Source organism: Alnus glutinosa, chromosome 14, assembly GCF_958979055.1.
Source record: "Alnus glutinosa chromosome 14, dhAlnGlut1.1, whole genome shotgun sequence".
Taxonomy (NCBI): domain Eukaryota; kingdom Viridiplantae; phylum Streptophyta; class Magnoliopsida; order Fagales; family Betulaceae; genus Alnus; species Alnus glutinosa.
In genome coordinates this window covers 24,179,997-24,196,106 of record NC_084899.1, presented here as the reverse complement: position 1 = coordinate 24,196,106, position 16,110 = coordinate 24,179,997, and the positions used below count along the sequence as shown (strand labels likewise).

Below are 16,110 nucleotides of genomic sequence, written 5' to 3'. Positions count from 1 at the left end.
ATACATCAAACCTTTATATAATGCTCGATCTACCAACTTAATTGTTACAAAACAAAACCTAATCAAAGCAGGACTTGGACTCCCTAATACGACACTGAAACACAAACAAACAAACAAACAACAAGAACTTCATAAAATAAAAGACACGTGCTACATAGCGATGTCAGCGTGTGTTATGATTAATGGGCCGTTGGGCCAAGTTTTTCAGTTGTATAAGTATTGCATGTATCCGGTTAGGTCAGATATTGGAAGACTTGTGACGTGTCTTGGACTTCCAGCGGAATTTGGGTAGCCCAATAGGCTTAGGAATTGTTATAGATTACTATATCTAATTTTTATTTGATTACTCCCCAAAATATATTAAAATCATGATTTTCCAGTTTTATCTATATAGTAGGCAGTACATTGGACTATTCCACATAAAGTGGTAGTTACCAAGCGCAGAGGTCCAGTTTGAATTCACCAAACTAATCTGCAATCCTATATCTCACGCCACTAGAGATATTGAGCCTTTAAAATGTGAACTTCGCCCGAATAGTTAACCTCAAAAGAGAAGTAATATCCCTAAAAAGCGTAAGCTTAAACCACAAGGGGAGCCCCTTGGAGTTAATTTATTCATACACTCGTCGCAAGACTTGTGATGCTGTGACGAATAATGGGTTCTCCATGAACTGTATATATACACGACCAAAAAGAAAACAAAGATAAACAATATTATTAGGCACACATTCACTACAAGTTACATGCCAATGTCTCCTGAACCTCCATTTCAGCCCTGAATCTGGCAATGAACTCATCTGCTCTTTCGTCTACTCCACGCATTAGAGGTGAGGCCAACGCCAGTGACTCCCACATATCATCCGCTGATAAAGGCTTTTCAGCTAAGCTGCCGCCTGCCTGCTGATCGAGGAGCTTGATACTACTCTTCGTTCTTGGTGGACATTGTTCCACCGGCGCAGGCTCTTTGAAGAGCTTATCTACGTACACAGATGCAGTTTTTTTCTCAAAAAGGTACTGTTGGCGGTATGAATGGATCGCAAGCCGTTTCTTACGTTTGAAACGTTGCCCGGCAAAGAGGGAGGGCCAAACACTGCCGCCGATGGTTTTCTTGAGCCGATTTCGAGGTTTCTTGATGGCTTTAGACCTCTGGAGCTTGTGTAGCTTGCTCTGTAATTTGGAGGTGAGGCTCTTCCACACCGTTCTAGCTGGCGGAAGCTTCAGAGGTAGGCAAGACATGCCACGAACGAAGTGCTTGTGATCAAAGAGAGAAAAGAGAGGTGCGCAGGGGTTGAAGGTTGTGTTTAAAATGACGCTTTTATAACGTTGGGTGTGTATTATTTTTCCATATTACTTGATTCGTATTCGCTTGGTGCAATTGTAAAGACTCGCTTAGTTCTTACGCTGAAAGTCTTGATGTAAAGAAAAACTAATAAATAAAGTAGTGGGTGACAAGCAACAAGACTCTCAACTTGTTTTATGGATTGGCTTTGTTCTGAACTTGAGATGCCTTTTGTTCTGATTTTGATGTTTGCCCTACCAACTAGTAGTGCGTGGCGGCATATAAGTGAGTGCAATGGCACTGTCTCAAAGATTCTACGCGGTTGCGTTCGAGCTAGTTAAAGTAGGAAGCAACAAATGGTGACTATTCCTTATCAAAGTATCATAAAAATCATATGCATAAAGCAAGAGATCCTTTTCTATCTTAGAATCATCCGATCTGTTTTCTGCCTCAAAAACGAAACCCTTTGGATATGAATTCTACGGTATTAATGGTCAAGTGACTGTCCAATCAAGAATTCCCTTTTGGACAAAAAAAAAAAATCTAGTAGCCTCAAGATATATAAAATGGCAAAGCAAAAAGTGTGATGTTAGTGATATTATACCTTTTCCTATTGAGTTTGGCTTCCTTTCAGTGAAAAAATCATTAGAGCACTCTTATGCAAAAATAAAACGATGGAGATTGCAAGATTGTGGAAAAAATCTAGCTATGTTTTTTTTTTTTTAAGGTAATCTCCAGAGTCTCCACCATTTATTCTTGCACATGAGAATCTCCAATGTTTTTTGCATTGGTGAAAAGCCAAACTCTTTATTGTAATTTCCTTAGTAACTGACGTAATAGCTCGTATGCATGACCCTTAACATATCAACCAAGCCGACCACTAACATGTGGAATGTCACATGGTAGTCCTCATAACATCTATCATATTTACAAATTGTCGTGACAGTACGCGGGACACTTGCCATGTCAATTATTAAAATGTGAACTGTCGCGTAGTAGTCCATGTAGTACTCATTTTCATTAAATGTGGACTGCCACACAAATTGATAAGAAGATTATAATAAAAATTACAGTACCAGAAATATTTAATAATAATAAAAATCTGTTGCTAAACGTACTATTATTTTTACCATAAATCCCTTATAAGCTAACCATTTGAATGAATATGTCCATGACCATTCACACCCATTGCACAATAGAAGGCTGCTTATATATTGTATCGAAAGCCCATTATTTTGATTTTGGGGCATCAAGGGTCATAATTTTCACCTTCGATATTGGGCTCATAGCCCAGTGTGTCCAAACTATTCACCCACGAGGCCACCACCATTTCTTAGGCACCACTGCTTAGGTGATAATAGTTATATTAAGGCTGTCAATTTTTTATATAAATCTCATACTGACTCAACAAAAAATTAAAGAATTAAGATTGAGAGTTTTGACCTATTTAATTAAATAGATCGGATTATGATTAATCTATATAGTGTTACATTCATGCCTTGACACAACTCAAACCTCACAAATAACATAAAGATTAGTAATTTTTTACACAATTTGTAAATTCAACACAAAATTAACCGTTAGGATTGAAGAATATGATCCGTATAATTAAATAAATCAAATTAAACGTGACCTATAACTTCCATCCACCCTTTAACAGACTCTTTACCTACACGAATTTGTCCGGCCTTTTGCTATTACTCTTTTCTTTTCTTTTTTTCTTTTTCTTTTCCTTCTTCTTTTATTATATCTATTAATTTCTTTTGAAGTTCTGCTAGCTGACACTCTGAAGAAAAACCATGACAAATGGTCGGTATCATGCAAAGCCTCTAGCCCAACACCTCTTGCACGACCACGTCTAGGATTCTCTCAACAACCCAGTTGTGTACCTAGTGCAAAGTGGCGCGAGTTAGTCTAGAAAAAGGACACGATCGATCTTCATGCAAAACCAACAAACAGACCTTAATTAACTGCCACCCAGCTTGCTACCTTTTCACTACCTTTCAAATCCTCCGATCCACGCTATAAAATGTGCTCCAAGGCCCGACCATTTTCACCATCCCTAGCTCTGCTTCTTTTGTGTGCTAGCTTATCCATGGCTTCCAAGATTATACTAGGACTAGTGCTCGCTCTGCTAGTTTATGGGGCTGCCGGGGAAAAGAACCCCAGTACCTGCAGTAGGTCGGCTCAGCAATGCCGGATACGGAGACTAAGGACTGTGGAGCCATCCCGGCGGCTGGTGTCGGAGGGGGGTGTGACTGAGGTGTGGGACACAAATGAGGACGAGTTCCAATGCGCTGGAGTCGCCGCGATAAGACACACTCTGCAACCTAATTCACAGTCTCAGCCTAACTACCAGCCAGCCCCTATGCTGGTTTACATTGAACGAGGTTTGAGACACCAGTGTTTTCCTTTTCTTTTTCTTTTTCTTTTTTAGAAAAAAATGCACTGCATTTGATGTAGCTCTAAAAATATATTAGAAGATTTGATTTTAGAGATTTGTGGTCTTTTGGGTTTTATTCAAGACTGAATCTAGTAAGTTTTTGTCTTTATTTATTTCGCTTTATATTTATTTATGAATTCCATAATATTATTTTTCAGTAGCTGTTGCATGCACCACAAATCAAACCTTCTAACGTGTTAAATCAATGTTGTAACAGGCGAAGGGTTAATGGGCCTAACCTACCCAGGATGCGCAGAGACTTATGAGTCCCAGACATCTGAGGATTTAAGAAGCCGACGGGGAAGTCAAGGAAGGCTGGGAGGCCAAGGAGAGCAACAAAGAGAGAGCAGGAGAACAGACCAACATCAGAGGGTTCACAGGATTCGTCGGGGTGACATCCTTGCCATTCCAGCTGGTGCGGCCCATTGGTGCTACAATGATGGCAATCAAGAGCTTGTTGCCTTTGCTGTCATGGACCTCAACAACCATGCCAACCAGCTTGACCAGCAATTTAGGGTAGCCATTACACCTCACCACTAGCTATCACATACATAATAAATATCTTCCTGCATGTCCTTTTGCTTTTTTTTTTTCTTTTTTTTTTTTGTATAGCTAACTAGTTTTTTGTCCAACAGTCATTTTTGCTTGCCGGTGGGGAGCCCAGGCAAGGGCACCGCGGACAACAAAGAGATAGCCATAACTTCCAGAACATATTTAGCGGATTCAGTGCCGAACTGCTGGCTGAGGCCTATAACATTCCGGTCGAAATCGTGAGGAGAATGCAGGAGAATGATGAGCGCGGACTCCTGGTCAAGTGCCAAGATGAAATGCGCCACATTGTTAGAGCTGACGAAGACGAAGAAGAAGAAGAAGGGCAAAGACGGGTAAATGGGTTGGAAGAAACTGTTTGCACTACAAGAATTAGACACAACATGGACACCCGCAGCGAGTCCGATATTGTCTCTAGGCAAGCCGGAAGAGTAAATATTGTGAACCAACACAAACTTCCAATCCTTCGACACCTGGACATGAGCGCAGAGAAAGGCCATCTTTTTCCGGTAATTCAATCTCTTCTGACTACTTCTTTTCCGATTCTGAAAACAAGAGTACTTATACTGTTATACATTGCCTATTTTGTAGAACGCATTGTTCACGCCAAACTGGGCCATGAACAACCATAGAGTTGTCTATGTAACAAGGGGTGAGGCCCATGTTCAGATTTCAGACGACAACGGGAACAACGTGTTTGATGAGAGGGTTAGCCGCGGAGACGTTTTTGTGATCCCTCAATTTTATGTGGCCATGAAAAGGGCCGGAAGCAATGGCTTCGAGTACGTGGCGATCAAGACGTCCGGCCAGCCAATGAAGAGCCCCCTGGCCGGCTACACCTCGGTTATCCGAGCCATGCCCATAGAAGTCATCACGAACTCATTCCGGATGTCCCCTGAAGAAGCTCAACAATTGAAGTACAACAGAGGCCGACAAAGTCTAGTTCTATCCTCTAGCCGGACCTCCTCGTAAAGGAGGTTTTTGTAACTTTCGTGTGTATTACTACTAGCACAACTACTACTACTACTACTACTTAGGCCACCACTATGCAGTAGTCCTTCTTGTAGAATGGAGAAGGATTTTGAACATGTTCAGGAAACCTAATTAGTATAGTCTGAGTGTAAAAATATGCACGAGTGCATCCTTTAGTATAATGAATAAAAGTGGCCGTTTTTTCTCCTTTAAACTTGTGTTGGGAAATTTGTCCAAAATCCAGAGCTTTCGTGGCCGGTGTGCCAAAAAAAACAGGGCAATGTCTCTTGTTCAAGCTCATGCAACTGCAGAGATTACTTAATTGGCTTTCTTATCTGTTGCGACTGGATAAACATTCCAACACACATTCAAATTTCATTGAAAAAATGAGCACCCAAATTTAACAGGACCTTCAATCACTTGCACCATCAGGTAAGGGAGAAAGTAAGAAAGCAAGAGGCTTTTCATAACATTACCGATAATGAAGCTTGAAGCCTATGTGTGCTGAGAACAACTAGTAGCAAAAATGTTCAGTTGCTTCCACTAGCTAGGCCATAAACATACATAAAAGTAAAGGTTTGTATTGCACAGCAAAATTACGGAATCATGTCCCGCTAGTTACAAGCCTCATTAGCAACAGAGAACCCTTTGGCTTGAAGAGCTGCAGCTTCCTGAGAGACCAAAGCTTGTATTACCAAAGTCTTAACCTCCCAAGCTGAGTAAGGAAACCCCTTTCTAGCATATGAGTTGAGCAGGGCCGCACTTGCCTGCTTTAGTAGCCTACGGAAAACGTTGTCCTCGTCATTCCTCGCCGTTGCTTCCAACAAAGTCAGATCAGATCTGTACCGTTCACTCGCCCTCGATCCAAACACCTTTGACACCGTTGATGTCTGTGGGACCATCCTCGGCCACGCCTCGCTCCCCACGCTCCAGAATCTGCAATGGTCATCCACACCACCATAACCAAACCGAGTCAGATCTGAGCCCACTCGGCGCCATTGACTCGTTTTGGTCCAAGTTTCAGAGTTCTATCTATTTCTTTTCTTTTTTTACTATTTATTTCAAGAAACCCCTTTCTGGGTATCTGGAAAAATGTCTTCTAAATATGTTCTTTTTCTTCTTGTCTTCTAAGAGCATCTCTATCAAGCTTTCCAAATTTTCTCTAAATTTTAGTTCAAAAATCCACTTCTATGATTTTATCTATCACTTTTGATTTTATCTAAATTTTCTCTATTTTAACTAAATATTATTTTTTATTGATTTTGAGACCAACCACTTTAACTGCGTCTCCCTCTTAATCTCATTCCCAATCCACTTCATCACGAACAAACCCATCTTTCTCAGAATCCAAACAGGAAAACATGAATCAACACCCTAACTGACCCACTACAATACTCAGCCTCAATCCACGCCCCTAATCTCCTCAGAATAATCTGGAAGATTGCAGATATCATAGAGATACTGTTTTTGGGAATACTGAAATAAGAACGGGCAATGATTGATGCACGACCAGTGCACTGCCCCCAGGTCCCAGACACATTGGTCCACAACTTATGCACTACTCCAATGTGTCTTGGGGTAGTGCACAACTTGTGCACTAGTTGTATTCCTAGCATTTCCCAATAAGAACTAAGACACGTGTTGCCCAATGGATGATGCTTGCAAGATAAGGTTGTCCGAAGCCCTTTCTTCCTGGTTTCTTGTCTGCAATCTCGGGCTTATAGCAACTGGTCTGCGAGGGGAACGACAACCTCTCCCAGCCAAGTCCCAACAGCCCCGCAGCACCAACGAACAAGCCCTCGTCGTCGCCGAAAGTGAAGGACCCCTCTCCAAGGCACCGTCATCACCGGTGGGTCACAGGAAAAGGAAAACGAAAAGGAAAGGAAAAGGGGCGCCGGAAGAGATGGAAGAAGCGGGAGAATGAAAGAAAATGATAAAAAAAATAAATGGCTCAAGGATTTTGGGGGTCAAAATTGTTGAGGGTTTCTGACATAACCCATTTTGAGGAAATTTTGGAGAGCTCGATGGAGCAAATTCTGCTTTTTCTCTAAAATTTGCTGAAAATTTCAAATTGGTGACCTCCATATACAGATGCTCAAGTATATCATATATATGTATTTACCTGCGTATACAGATGCGTACATATAAAGGTGTACACAGAGAGAGAGAGAGAGAGAGAGAGAGAGAGAGAGAGAGAGAGAGATCTTACTGTGGAGTGCATCTTCCTCTGGTTCTTGTGAAGAGAAAGCCAGGCCTTCCATTATGAGCTGCTCTTATTGTTGTTGCCGCTTCTGAAGTTGCAAAGCTAGAAAGAAGGAGAAGAAGGAGGAGTCGAGTGGGCAGATAATTAAGCCTCCCCATCTTTCTCAACCTTCCCTGTTGAACTAACTGCGCTTGAGCTTTCATTTTCTAGAACTGGGGTTTTGAGATTTTTGCTATCTTCAGTTTCAAAATGCTTGATAGTCAGACCAGTCAGTGTACCTCGGTAACTGAAGCTGTCCTATTTCTGTTTTTTAATTTAATTCGACAACCAAATCCCTCCACACCTTTTAACACTGACCTGTACCCCACTTTTTCAATCCTTTTTCAAACGGGTCTGTAGGCTGTAGCCCTCCAGCAATAAAATGGATTCCTTCTTCTTTTCTTTTTTTTTAAATGGATGAGATTAAATTTTAGGGTTAAATATCTTATTATTACTTGAATTTTACGTGATATTAAATTTAGTACTTCAGTTTTGTTTTGTATCATAAGTGGTACTTGAATTAAGGGTAAAAACTCATTTGGTACCTCTATTAGATTTTTCGTCTGAATTTTAACGTCTCGCCACGTGTCAACCGCTGAAGTTGACACGTGGCACTACATAAAAAAAATTAAAAGTTAAAAATTGAAATCTTTAAAAAATGATTAAAAATAATAAAATTTTAAAAAAGAAAATTAAAAAAAGAAAAAAGAAGAGGGGTGGCCTTGGGGCATGTTTGCCTGTTTGGTACGAATAAGGAATAGACTTAAAAATGGAATAGCTATATGTTAATTGGTTGGGTTTTTTTTTTTTTTTTAATAAATATTTTTATGAAAATTACTATTCATTTAAAATAAATAAGAAATAACTATTCCCTCATTTATCTTTAGAAAAACCCGTTCTTTTTTTTTTTTACACCAAAACTTTTTTTTTTATTATTTTTTTTTTAATGAAGGGCCAAACTATTGAGAATAATGCGATAAGAACGAAGGTGGCAGCAACCACCCCATGACTTTGGGTGGAACACCATTCCAAGAGCCCTTCGGTAAGCAAAGGATTAAGATTTTTTACAATTATTTTTGTTCAAATTTGATAGAATTCGGATAGGTGATTGTTAGAGATTACTTATAGAATTCACCTGACCAAATAAAAATTGGGTTATCCAACTACTTATCCGGTCAAGTTGATCTCATAAATAGTCTATAACAATCAACTGCTTAAATTCTTTTAAATTCAAACAAATAATTATAAATAATTATGATCCGTAAGCGTAAGCAAGCATGCCTATAGATACCATGCTAGAATTTTGTGCGGCTTGTGCCATCATAACCCCAAAATAATAATAAGAAGACTATATGAAAAAATATCTTCTATTTAATAACTTAAAGGCGCAAAATCGTTAATGTAGCGAGGCCGGCCACTAGTTTCCCATTGATTAATTAGTTTGACTTTGGGCCACTGGGTACGTATATCTCATTCAAAGTTTAGGCCGCATCTTCATTTGGGTCTACACTTCACCAAAATCAGCCCATGGTTCAGCCAGCTTCAAGCATCTTGTCAAAAAATGAACGTGTTAATTTGATTCCGGCTTCGTTGGACTCCACCCAAGAACCCATCTCCTTGAAAAATGGGCTCATATGAGTCCTAGTGGGCAAAGCGAGTATAACTTTTCTCTTAGTAGAGTGTCGTTAGGATATTATATATATATATATATATACACATGGGGCTTGTTCTTTACACATCAAGATCATGACAGCCCCTCACATAGGGTGGGTCCCAGTGTGTGGGGCTCACTCTCATGTGAGGGGCTGTTGTACTCCTGTTGTACCCATGATGTGTAAATAACATTTTCCTATATATATAAATTAACGTGACAGCTAGATTATAATTAATAAAATATTAGATAATTTTCTTTTATATATATATAAATTGATGGAACAATTGTTGAAAGATAAATGATATTTTGTATTCTCCAAACATACTTAGTTGACATGGCATACTCAATCCACACTTAAATTTTGTTTTTCATTTTTAATTAAGATTGATTGAAGGATAGATTGAACTTGATTCGTCAACTAACTAGGTTGGGAGATGCAAAATAGCATTTATCTGGTAAAATGATTAAGAGTATATGGTAATTGATGTACAACTCAACCCCCAATTAATTAAGTTGGAAGTCATATATATATAAATATTTCACTAATTATGAACTACCAGGTCAACTTGTAAATAAAATTGTGGTGGAAGCTATAATATCCCTTAATCATCTTTTACTACAACTGCAACTTTTACTATACAGTATGTAAGCAAATTGTCACTTCAATTTCTAATAAAATTGTTGTAAAAGATATAGTACCCATTTCATGCATATGTGACAATAAAATTTATATCATTCATATTGCTAGCTAGGTCAGTACTTAAAACGTGATATCATATACACAGTTGAATATTGCTATAAAATCTAATGAGAATTGTTAAATAGTTCTTCTCTATTAATTGATGATGATAGACCTTCATGATGATCATGATATACACAAATATATTCCTGTCCGAGTGCGGGGTCATTAATTGATGATGATAGACCTGAAAATCACGGAAAAGAATCAAATTTATAAAAGCTCTGTTCGTGATGAAGACATGCAGTTCATGGGTGTTCGATTGTTTCTCTGAAGATTCATGAAGCAGAGTGCCACCTGCGCGCCCAAACAAACGTTCATGAGGTACGTGTAAGATATTAGAGTTGGGAAGCCATACAAAGTGAAGAATGGCAAAAGATTCCCGACGCACTATCTCATACGTGTCGGCCCTCACCCACTCCCTCACTCTCCTATAAATTCCGGCATCCCCCAGTCGCCACTTCACGTCAGAACCAAATTAAACAACAGCCATGGCCAAGCTTACCTTGGTCTCTTTTTCTCTGTGCCTTCTTGTGCTCTTCAATGGCTGCCTAGCTCAAAGGCGGCAGCAACAACGACAGTTTGGCGAGTGCCGGCTCGACAGGCTCGATGCCCTTGAACCCACTAACCGCGTTGAGGCTGAAGCCGGCGTGATCGAGTCTTGGGACCACAACGACCAGCAATTCCAGTGCGCTGGGGTGGCCGTCATCCGGCGTACCATTGAGCCCAACGGCCTTCTCTTGCCTCAATACAGCAATGCTCCAGAACTCGTATACATTGAAAGAGGTGAAAATTACGAACTAGCTAGCTAGCTAGCTCGATCTTGTTGCAAATTCATTCTATTACACGTACAACTACTAACTTTTTTTGAGTACAGGTAGGGGAATCAGCGGGATCCTGTTTCCTGGCTGTCCTGAAACATTTGAAGAACCTCAACAACAATCTCAACAGGGGCAGGGAAAGAGCCGCAGGTCTCAACAAGACCGGCATCAGAAGATTCGACACTTCCGAGAGGGAGACATCATCGCATTGCCGGCTGGAGTAGCCCATTGGTGCTACAACGACGGGGATTCCCCAGTTGTCGCAGTCTCTCTCCTTCACACCAACAACAATGACAACCAGCTTGACGAGAACCCTAGAGTAAGAAACTCACGCTCCCTAGCTCGCTCGTGAAATTACAATATATATACTTGCATGTATATAATATATTGTATGTATTTAATTATTGTATTCTTTGTATGTGGGTTTAGCACTTCTACCTCGCTGGTAACCCAGAGGACGAGCATCAGCGACAGGGTCACCAGCAATACGAGCAGCACCGCCGCCAACAACAACGTCGCCAACAGCGCCATGGCGAGCGTGGTGAGGAAGGCGAACGACAGAGGGGCGAAGGAAACAACGTATTCAGTGGCTTCGATGCCGAGTTTTTGGCTGACGCCTTCAACGTGGATGTTGAGACGGCCAGAAGGCTTCAGAGCAATCAGGACAACAGGAGGAACATAGTGAGAGTGGAAGGCGAGCTTCAGGTGGTCAGGCCACAAAGGTCACGTGAGGAATGGCAGCGAGAGGAGAGGCAAGAGAGGCAAAGAGAGCAAGAGCGGGAACGCCAGCGTCGCCAGGGAGGACGTGGACGTGGACGTGATGAGAATGGCCTTGAGGAGACAATTTGCTCTTTGAGGCTCACCGAGAACATCGGTGACCGTTCACGCGCCGACATTTACACTGAACAAGCCGGTCGCATCAACACCGCGAACGGCCTTACCTTCCCAGTTCTCCGCTGGCTCCAACTCAGTGCTGAGAGAGGAGATCTAGAAAGGGTACGCAAGAGGGAAAAATGTTGCATGGACAAACTACTTTTTTTATAAATATTTTTACAACTGATGCACAGCCTAATGGATCGTGGCAGGATGTGCGAGAAAAATGTTGCACAAACTTCATCAATTACTATTCATGTCCTATCTGTTTTATTTTAAACAAAAAAAAATAAAAAATAAAAACAAAAAATCAATTTTTAATCAGATGATATATATGTATATATAAAGCACTATATATCTTGTGCATGCAGGATGGTCTTTATGTACCGCACTGGAACCTGAATGCCCACAGTTTGGTGTACGCCCTAAGGGGTCGTGCCCAGGTTCAGGTGGTCGACGACAACGGTCAGACCGTGTTCGACGATGAGCTTAGACAGGGTCAGCTCTTGACCATCCCACAGAACTTCGCGGTTGCGAAACGGGCGAGCAATGAGGGTTTCGAGTGGGTGGCCTTCAAGACCAACGACAACGCTATGGTTAGTCCTCTTGCGGGACGAACCTCGGCCATCCGGGCCTTGCCGGACGAAGTCGTCGCCAATGCTTTCCAGATTTCTCGAGAGGAAGCCAGAAGGCTGAAATATAACAGGCAGGAGACAACTCTGGCTCGCTCAAGTAGGTCTTCCTCTGAGAGGAGGAGGAGGTCAGAATCTGAGAGGGGATCTTCCTCTGAGAGGAGGGCTGAAGCATAATTGAAAAAGATCGAATGCGATGTAATGTCATGCATGCGGCACGTAGTTTTGTTTTCTGTACGTATTAATAATCTATGTTTTGAAGAGTTTCTACCCAAGTAAATAACTACTACGTGTACCTTTGTGAGCTAGTATATTAATAAAAGTACTGTATGGTTTCTCATTTATATATGTTGCTTTATTTATATGTTTTCTCTTCTACCCTTTTTTTTTTTTTTTTTTTTTTAAAGGATTCACTCATTCACTTTTTAATTTTTAATTTTAGAATTTAGATGTCTTAAGTTTTTTATTATTCGCAATAAATTTCTTGAAGACAATTTATTAATGTATCATCTCAAAACCAATTAATCATCATTTTAAATTGTCATTTTAATCTCAAACCAATGATCATTTCAAAAGTAGTTGAGAGAGACCTAACATTACTTCTTATATTGATAATTGATATGAGAAACTTCAGCATTAATAGCCTGTTTTGACGATTTCCAATCTATAGATAAAGGCAATAAATATATCACAAGCTGATCTAACCACATATATATATATATATGTCACGCAAATATGAAAGTAAATAACTAATGACACTCAGGAAAAAAAAAAAAAAAAAAAAAAAAGGAGCCCAGAAAGGAACAAATATTACTCATTACCTCACATGAAAATAAAATTCAATAATCTCCAGCAGTTCCATTTACAAAATTATAAGGTTTAAGGTTATAAATAAATTTATTATATTTTATTAACCTAAGCTTTTTTTTTTTTTGGTAAGTAATTAACTTAAAAGTTTAAGATAAGTAGTTATTTAACAAATTTTTCAAAATTAGTAGTAAAAATAAGTTTGTAAGAGCTAGGTTTGTGAACACGATTCTAAAAGTAAAATTATTGTAAAGTGGTTTCTTATAAATTAATATGAACTGCGTAGATATGAAATCGATCATCTTAAATGACAAACTAGTCGATCTGTACGTACTAATTCTGAAGAGAACCTGAGAAATGAGAATACAACTAAAAACGTTAATTTAAAATAGAAATAGAATATGAAAATGATGACTACCCCTACCGGATCCTATAAGAAAGATTTTGGAAAAAAAAAAATCATATTTAACTTCTAAGTTTTAGGGTGCGTTTGGATTGCGATTTCGTAGAGAAAAAATGTGATTTTAAACCAAATCGCAGAAAATGAACCGTTTGAAAACTGCGTTTTTAAAAAATTGCGATTTGAAAATGCAGAAAAGTGTTTATTCAAATCGCAGGTAATGTGATGCTTTTTTGAAAACGCAGTATTTTAAAAGGCTAATTTGCGATTTTAAAGGTCAAACTACGATTTTGTCAAACCCTTAACTGAGTTTTTAAAAATTACTTTTTTAAATCGTACATTTTAAAATCGAACTTTTTGAAATCGCAAACCCAAACGGACCTTTAATCGGTTTTGAATTTAATCCTTCGATTTCTAATTTCAAGAATAAGTTATTTAGGTCTTACTTATGTTTCAAATAGGTAATTCCCTTAATTTACTGTCATATTAAAGTTAACGATTTGGGGGCATATCTCATTTAATATATCAGCATCCATGTCAACGCTCAATGTAATACCACGAGAACAAATACAATTAAAAAAAAAATACACATAACCCCCTCAAATTACCGCCTCATTGCCAATGTTTCCACTCCAAACTATCAATTGTGTCAATATCCCTCCCTAAACTACCAAAACAAGTCAATATCTCCCTAATGACAAAAACATCATTCATAAAATTATTAAAATTTTGAGAAAAGTATACATAACCTCCTCAAACTACCATTATATTGTCAATTTTCTCCTCCCCTCAACTATTTATTGTGTCAATCACCCCCGGCTCCCTAAACTATCAAAAAATGTCAATGTCCCTCCTAATGACCAAAATACCATTCATAAAATAATTAACTTTTAAAAAAAAATTAAAAAAAATCTAATATAACAAAAAGTTATACAAAAAAAAATAAAAACGGGTCCTTTTCCTTTTTTTTTTAAAAAAAATATAATAAATTAAATTTTTAATTTTTTTTAATTTTTAATTTTTTTTTCGAATTTATAAAGACATTTTTATCTTATTGAAAATATTTTATGTTTATTTTTGTATTTTTATTGGTCTTAGAGAGGACATTGAGATGTTTTAATAGTTTGAGAAGAGCGTTAACGTAATTGGTAGTTTCAATGGACATTAATAAGACTATTAGTGAAGACCGTTAATATCGTTAGTAAAAGTATAAAATATCTTAGCGTTCTCGCTAAAAGTATAAGAGAAATGCTAGAGCATCTCTTGATATTCTCCTGGAATGGCATATATGTAATTAAAAAATTACATCTGTCTTTTTAGAAGGCATAGATGCAATTTTTTAATCAAAAAAATTATATCTATGTTATTTCAGGAGAACGCTAGAAAATACTCTAGCATTCCTCGAAGTATAAATACTTAACAAAAATTTCTACGCGGAGTCTTTGGCACTCTGACGAAAATTTCCCACCAATATACCAAGGCTCCAACCTCCGTCTATACTCCTTTACATTTTCGCCCTAACTTTTTTCTGTCTGAGTTGAAATCTCTCTCCAAAGGTAAGAGAAAGATCAGGTTTTATTATATATTCTGGTTAGATTTGCGTTCCGCTCTTCAATGAAGGAAAGGAGGAGGAGGAGGAAGAGAAAGAGAGAGGAATGACAAGCCGGAAGTGGCGATCGGACTTCATTGACACTTGGTGGAGGGGGATGACGACGACGATGATTACGGTGGTGGAGCCGGGGGGGCAGAAGCACTGGGCTAAGAGGTGGCTCGGGTCCTAGTTCTTGGATATCGAGTCGCAGGTGGACGTACAGTACGTGATGAGGAAGAGGAGGATGCTGAGGACGGTACGTTTCATTTCTGATTTCTCTTTTCTTTAATTGTTTGGCTTTCAATTTAAGGATTTGGAATTGATAGGACAGGTGAAGTTGAACGATTGATATTTACTTTCTGTGTCGAATTGGGCATCAAGGTTTGTTAGGATTTGGATTAGGTTTTCTTTGATTTGGGAATGAAGATGTTCCAGGTAAATTGTAATCGACTATTTGATTGGGGGAACATGACAGCATGGGTGGCTCAAGCCGTTGGCGACTTAGGCAGTCACCTAATTAAGCCCTAAACTAATAATTATACAATAAATTTATATTATTTTTTAAAAGAATTAAAGTTTAAAAAAGCATTTTAAGAATCTAATATGGTAAAAAGTTAATAAAATACTCTTATCAAAAAAAAAAAAAGTTAATAAAATACTCTTTAATTAAGTCCTGCACTTAATAATTGTACAATAAAATTATTTTCAAAACAAATTTTAGACTCTAATGAAGGAAAAAATTAATAAATAGTTTTTAACTAATGCTCTCAATCATGGAAAAAGTAATTACAAATTGAGAATCTCATTATTCACATTCAGGAAAAAAAAAAAATCCATAAATTCTTGAAAAGTTTAACTTATTTACTTTTTTTAAAAGCTCAATTTTTACATTCATGAAATTAGTCCAATGTGCATAAATTTTTTTCCAACATTTTTTATTTGAATTGAATATTTAGAAAAATATAAAAAAATTTCAAAGTGCATAAAGTCTGATTGTTTGAGTTATGTATAATAGATAGAACTACACCAACGGTGAGTCTTCAATGTCCAACAATTTTTTTCGCATTATGTTCTAGAATACACACCAATCTTTATATAACTTATTTTC

At 38.3% G+C, this 16,110-nt stretch overlaps 4 protein-coding genes across 4 annotated transcripts; 2 read left to right on the top strand and 2 right to left on the bottom strand.

Moving 5' to 3' along the window:
* Window positions 1-732: 732 nt before the first annotated feature.
* On the bottom strand, window positions 733-1,236 carry LOC133856855 (uncharacterized). Its single transcript, XM_062291895.1, has one exon. The coding sequence runs from the start codon at window positions 1,234-1,236 to the stop codon at window positions 733-735; it is 504 nt and encodes a 167-aa protein (XP_062147879.1).
* Window positions 1,237-3,374: 2,138 nt separating this feature from the next.
* Window positions 3,375-5,243, top strand: LOC133858115 (11S globulin seed storage protein 2-like). Its single transcript, XM_062293562.1, has 4 exons — window positions 3,375-3,669; window positions 3,940-4,238; window positions 4,358-4,780; window positions 4,863-5,243. The coding sequence occupies exons 1-4, from the start codon at window positions 3,375-3,377 to the stop codon at window positions 5,241-5,243; spliced, it is 1,398 nt and encodes a 465-aa protein (XP_062149546.1).
* A 445-nt stretch (window positions 5,244-5,688) lies between these two features.
* On the bottom strand, window positions 5,689-7,759 carry LOC133858114 (uncharacterized). The gene is made up of 2 exons (XM_062293561.1): window positions 7,453-7,759; window positions 5,689-6,179 (listed from the first exon to the last, which is right to left on the bottom strand). Exons 1-2 carry the CDS (start codon window positions 7,647-7,649, stop codon window positions 5,858-5,860), a joined length of 519 nt encoding a protein of 172 aa, XP_062149545.1. The 5' UTR covers window positions 7,650-7,759; the 3' UTR covers window positions 5,689-5,857.
* Window positions 7,760-10,369: 2,610 nt separating this feature from the next.
* Window positions 10,370-12,381, top strand: LOC133856854 (11S globulin seed storage protein Jug r 4-like). The gene is made up of 4 exons (XM_062291894.1): window positions 10,370-10,664; window positions 10,756-11,018; window positions 11,129-11,695; window positions 11,944-12,381. Exons 1-4 carry the CDS (start codon window positions 10,370-10,372, stop codon window positions 12,379-12,381), a joined length of 1,563 nt encoding a protein of 520 aa, XP_062147878.1.
* The last annotated feature ends 3,729 nt before the right edge of the window (window positions 12,382-16,110 follow it).

What these genes read in the sequence shown, in the direction of transcription:
- LOC133858114 (XM_062293561.1), bottom strand. Translation starts at nt 7,649, where the DNA reads ATGAAAGCTCAAGCGCAGTTAGTTCAACAGGGAAGGTTGAGAAAGATG. An exon ending in AGAGGAAGATGCACTCCACA is followed by an intron (nt 6,180 to 7,452) that starts GTAAGATCTCTC and finishes TGACCATTGCAG; the next exon opens with ATTCTGGAGCGTGGGGAGCG.
- LOC133856855 (XM_062291895.1), bottom strand. Translation starts at nt 1,236, where the DNA reads ATGTCTTGCCTACCTCTGAAGCTTCCGCCAGCTAGAACGGTGTGGAAG.
- LOC133856854 (XM_062291894.1), top strand. Translation starts at nt 10,370, where the DNA reads ATGGCCAAGCTTACCTTGGTCTCTTTTTCTCTGTGCCTTCTTGTGCTC. An exon ending in AGCTTGACGAGAACCCTAGA is followed by an intron (nt 11,019 to 11,128) that starts GTAAGAAACTCA and finishes ATGTGGGTTTAG; the next exon opens with CACTTCTACCTCGCTGGTAA. An exon ending in AGAGAGGAGATCTAGAAAGG is followed by an intron (nt 11,696 to 11,943) that starts GTACGCAAGAGG and finishes TTGTGCATGCAG; the next exon opens with GATGGTCTTTATGTACCGCA.
- LOC133858115 (XM_062293562.1), top strand. Translation starts at nt 3,375, where the DNA reads ATGGCTTCCAAGATTATACTAGGACTAGTGCTCGCTCTGCTAGTTTAT. An exon ending in AGCTTGACCAGCAATTTAGG is followed by an intron (nt 4,239 to 4,357) that starts GTAGCCATTACA and finishes TTTGTCCAACAG; the next exon opens with TCATTTTTGCTTGCCGGTGG. An exon ending in AGAAAGGCCATCTTTTTCCG is followed by an intron (nt 4,781 to 4,862) that starts GTAATTCAATCT and finishes CCTATTTTGTAG; the next exon opens with AACGCATTGTTCACGCCAAA.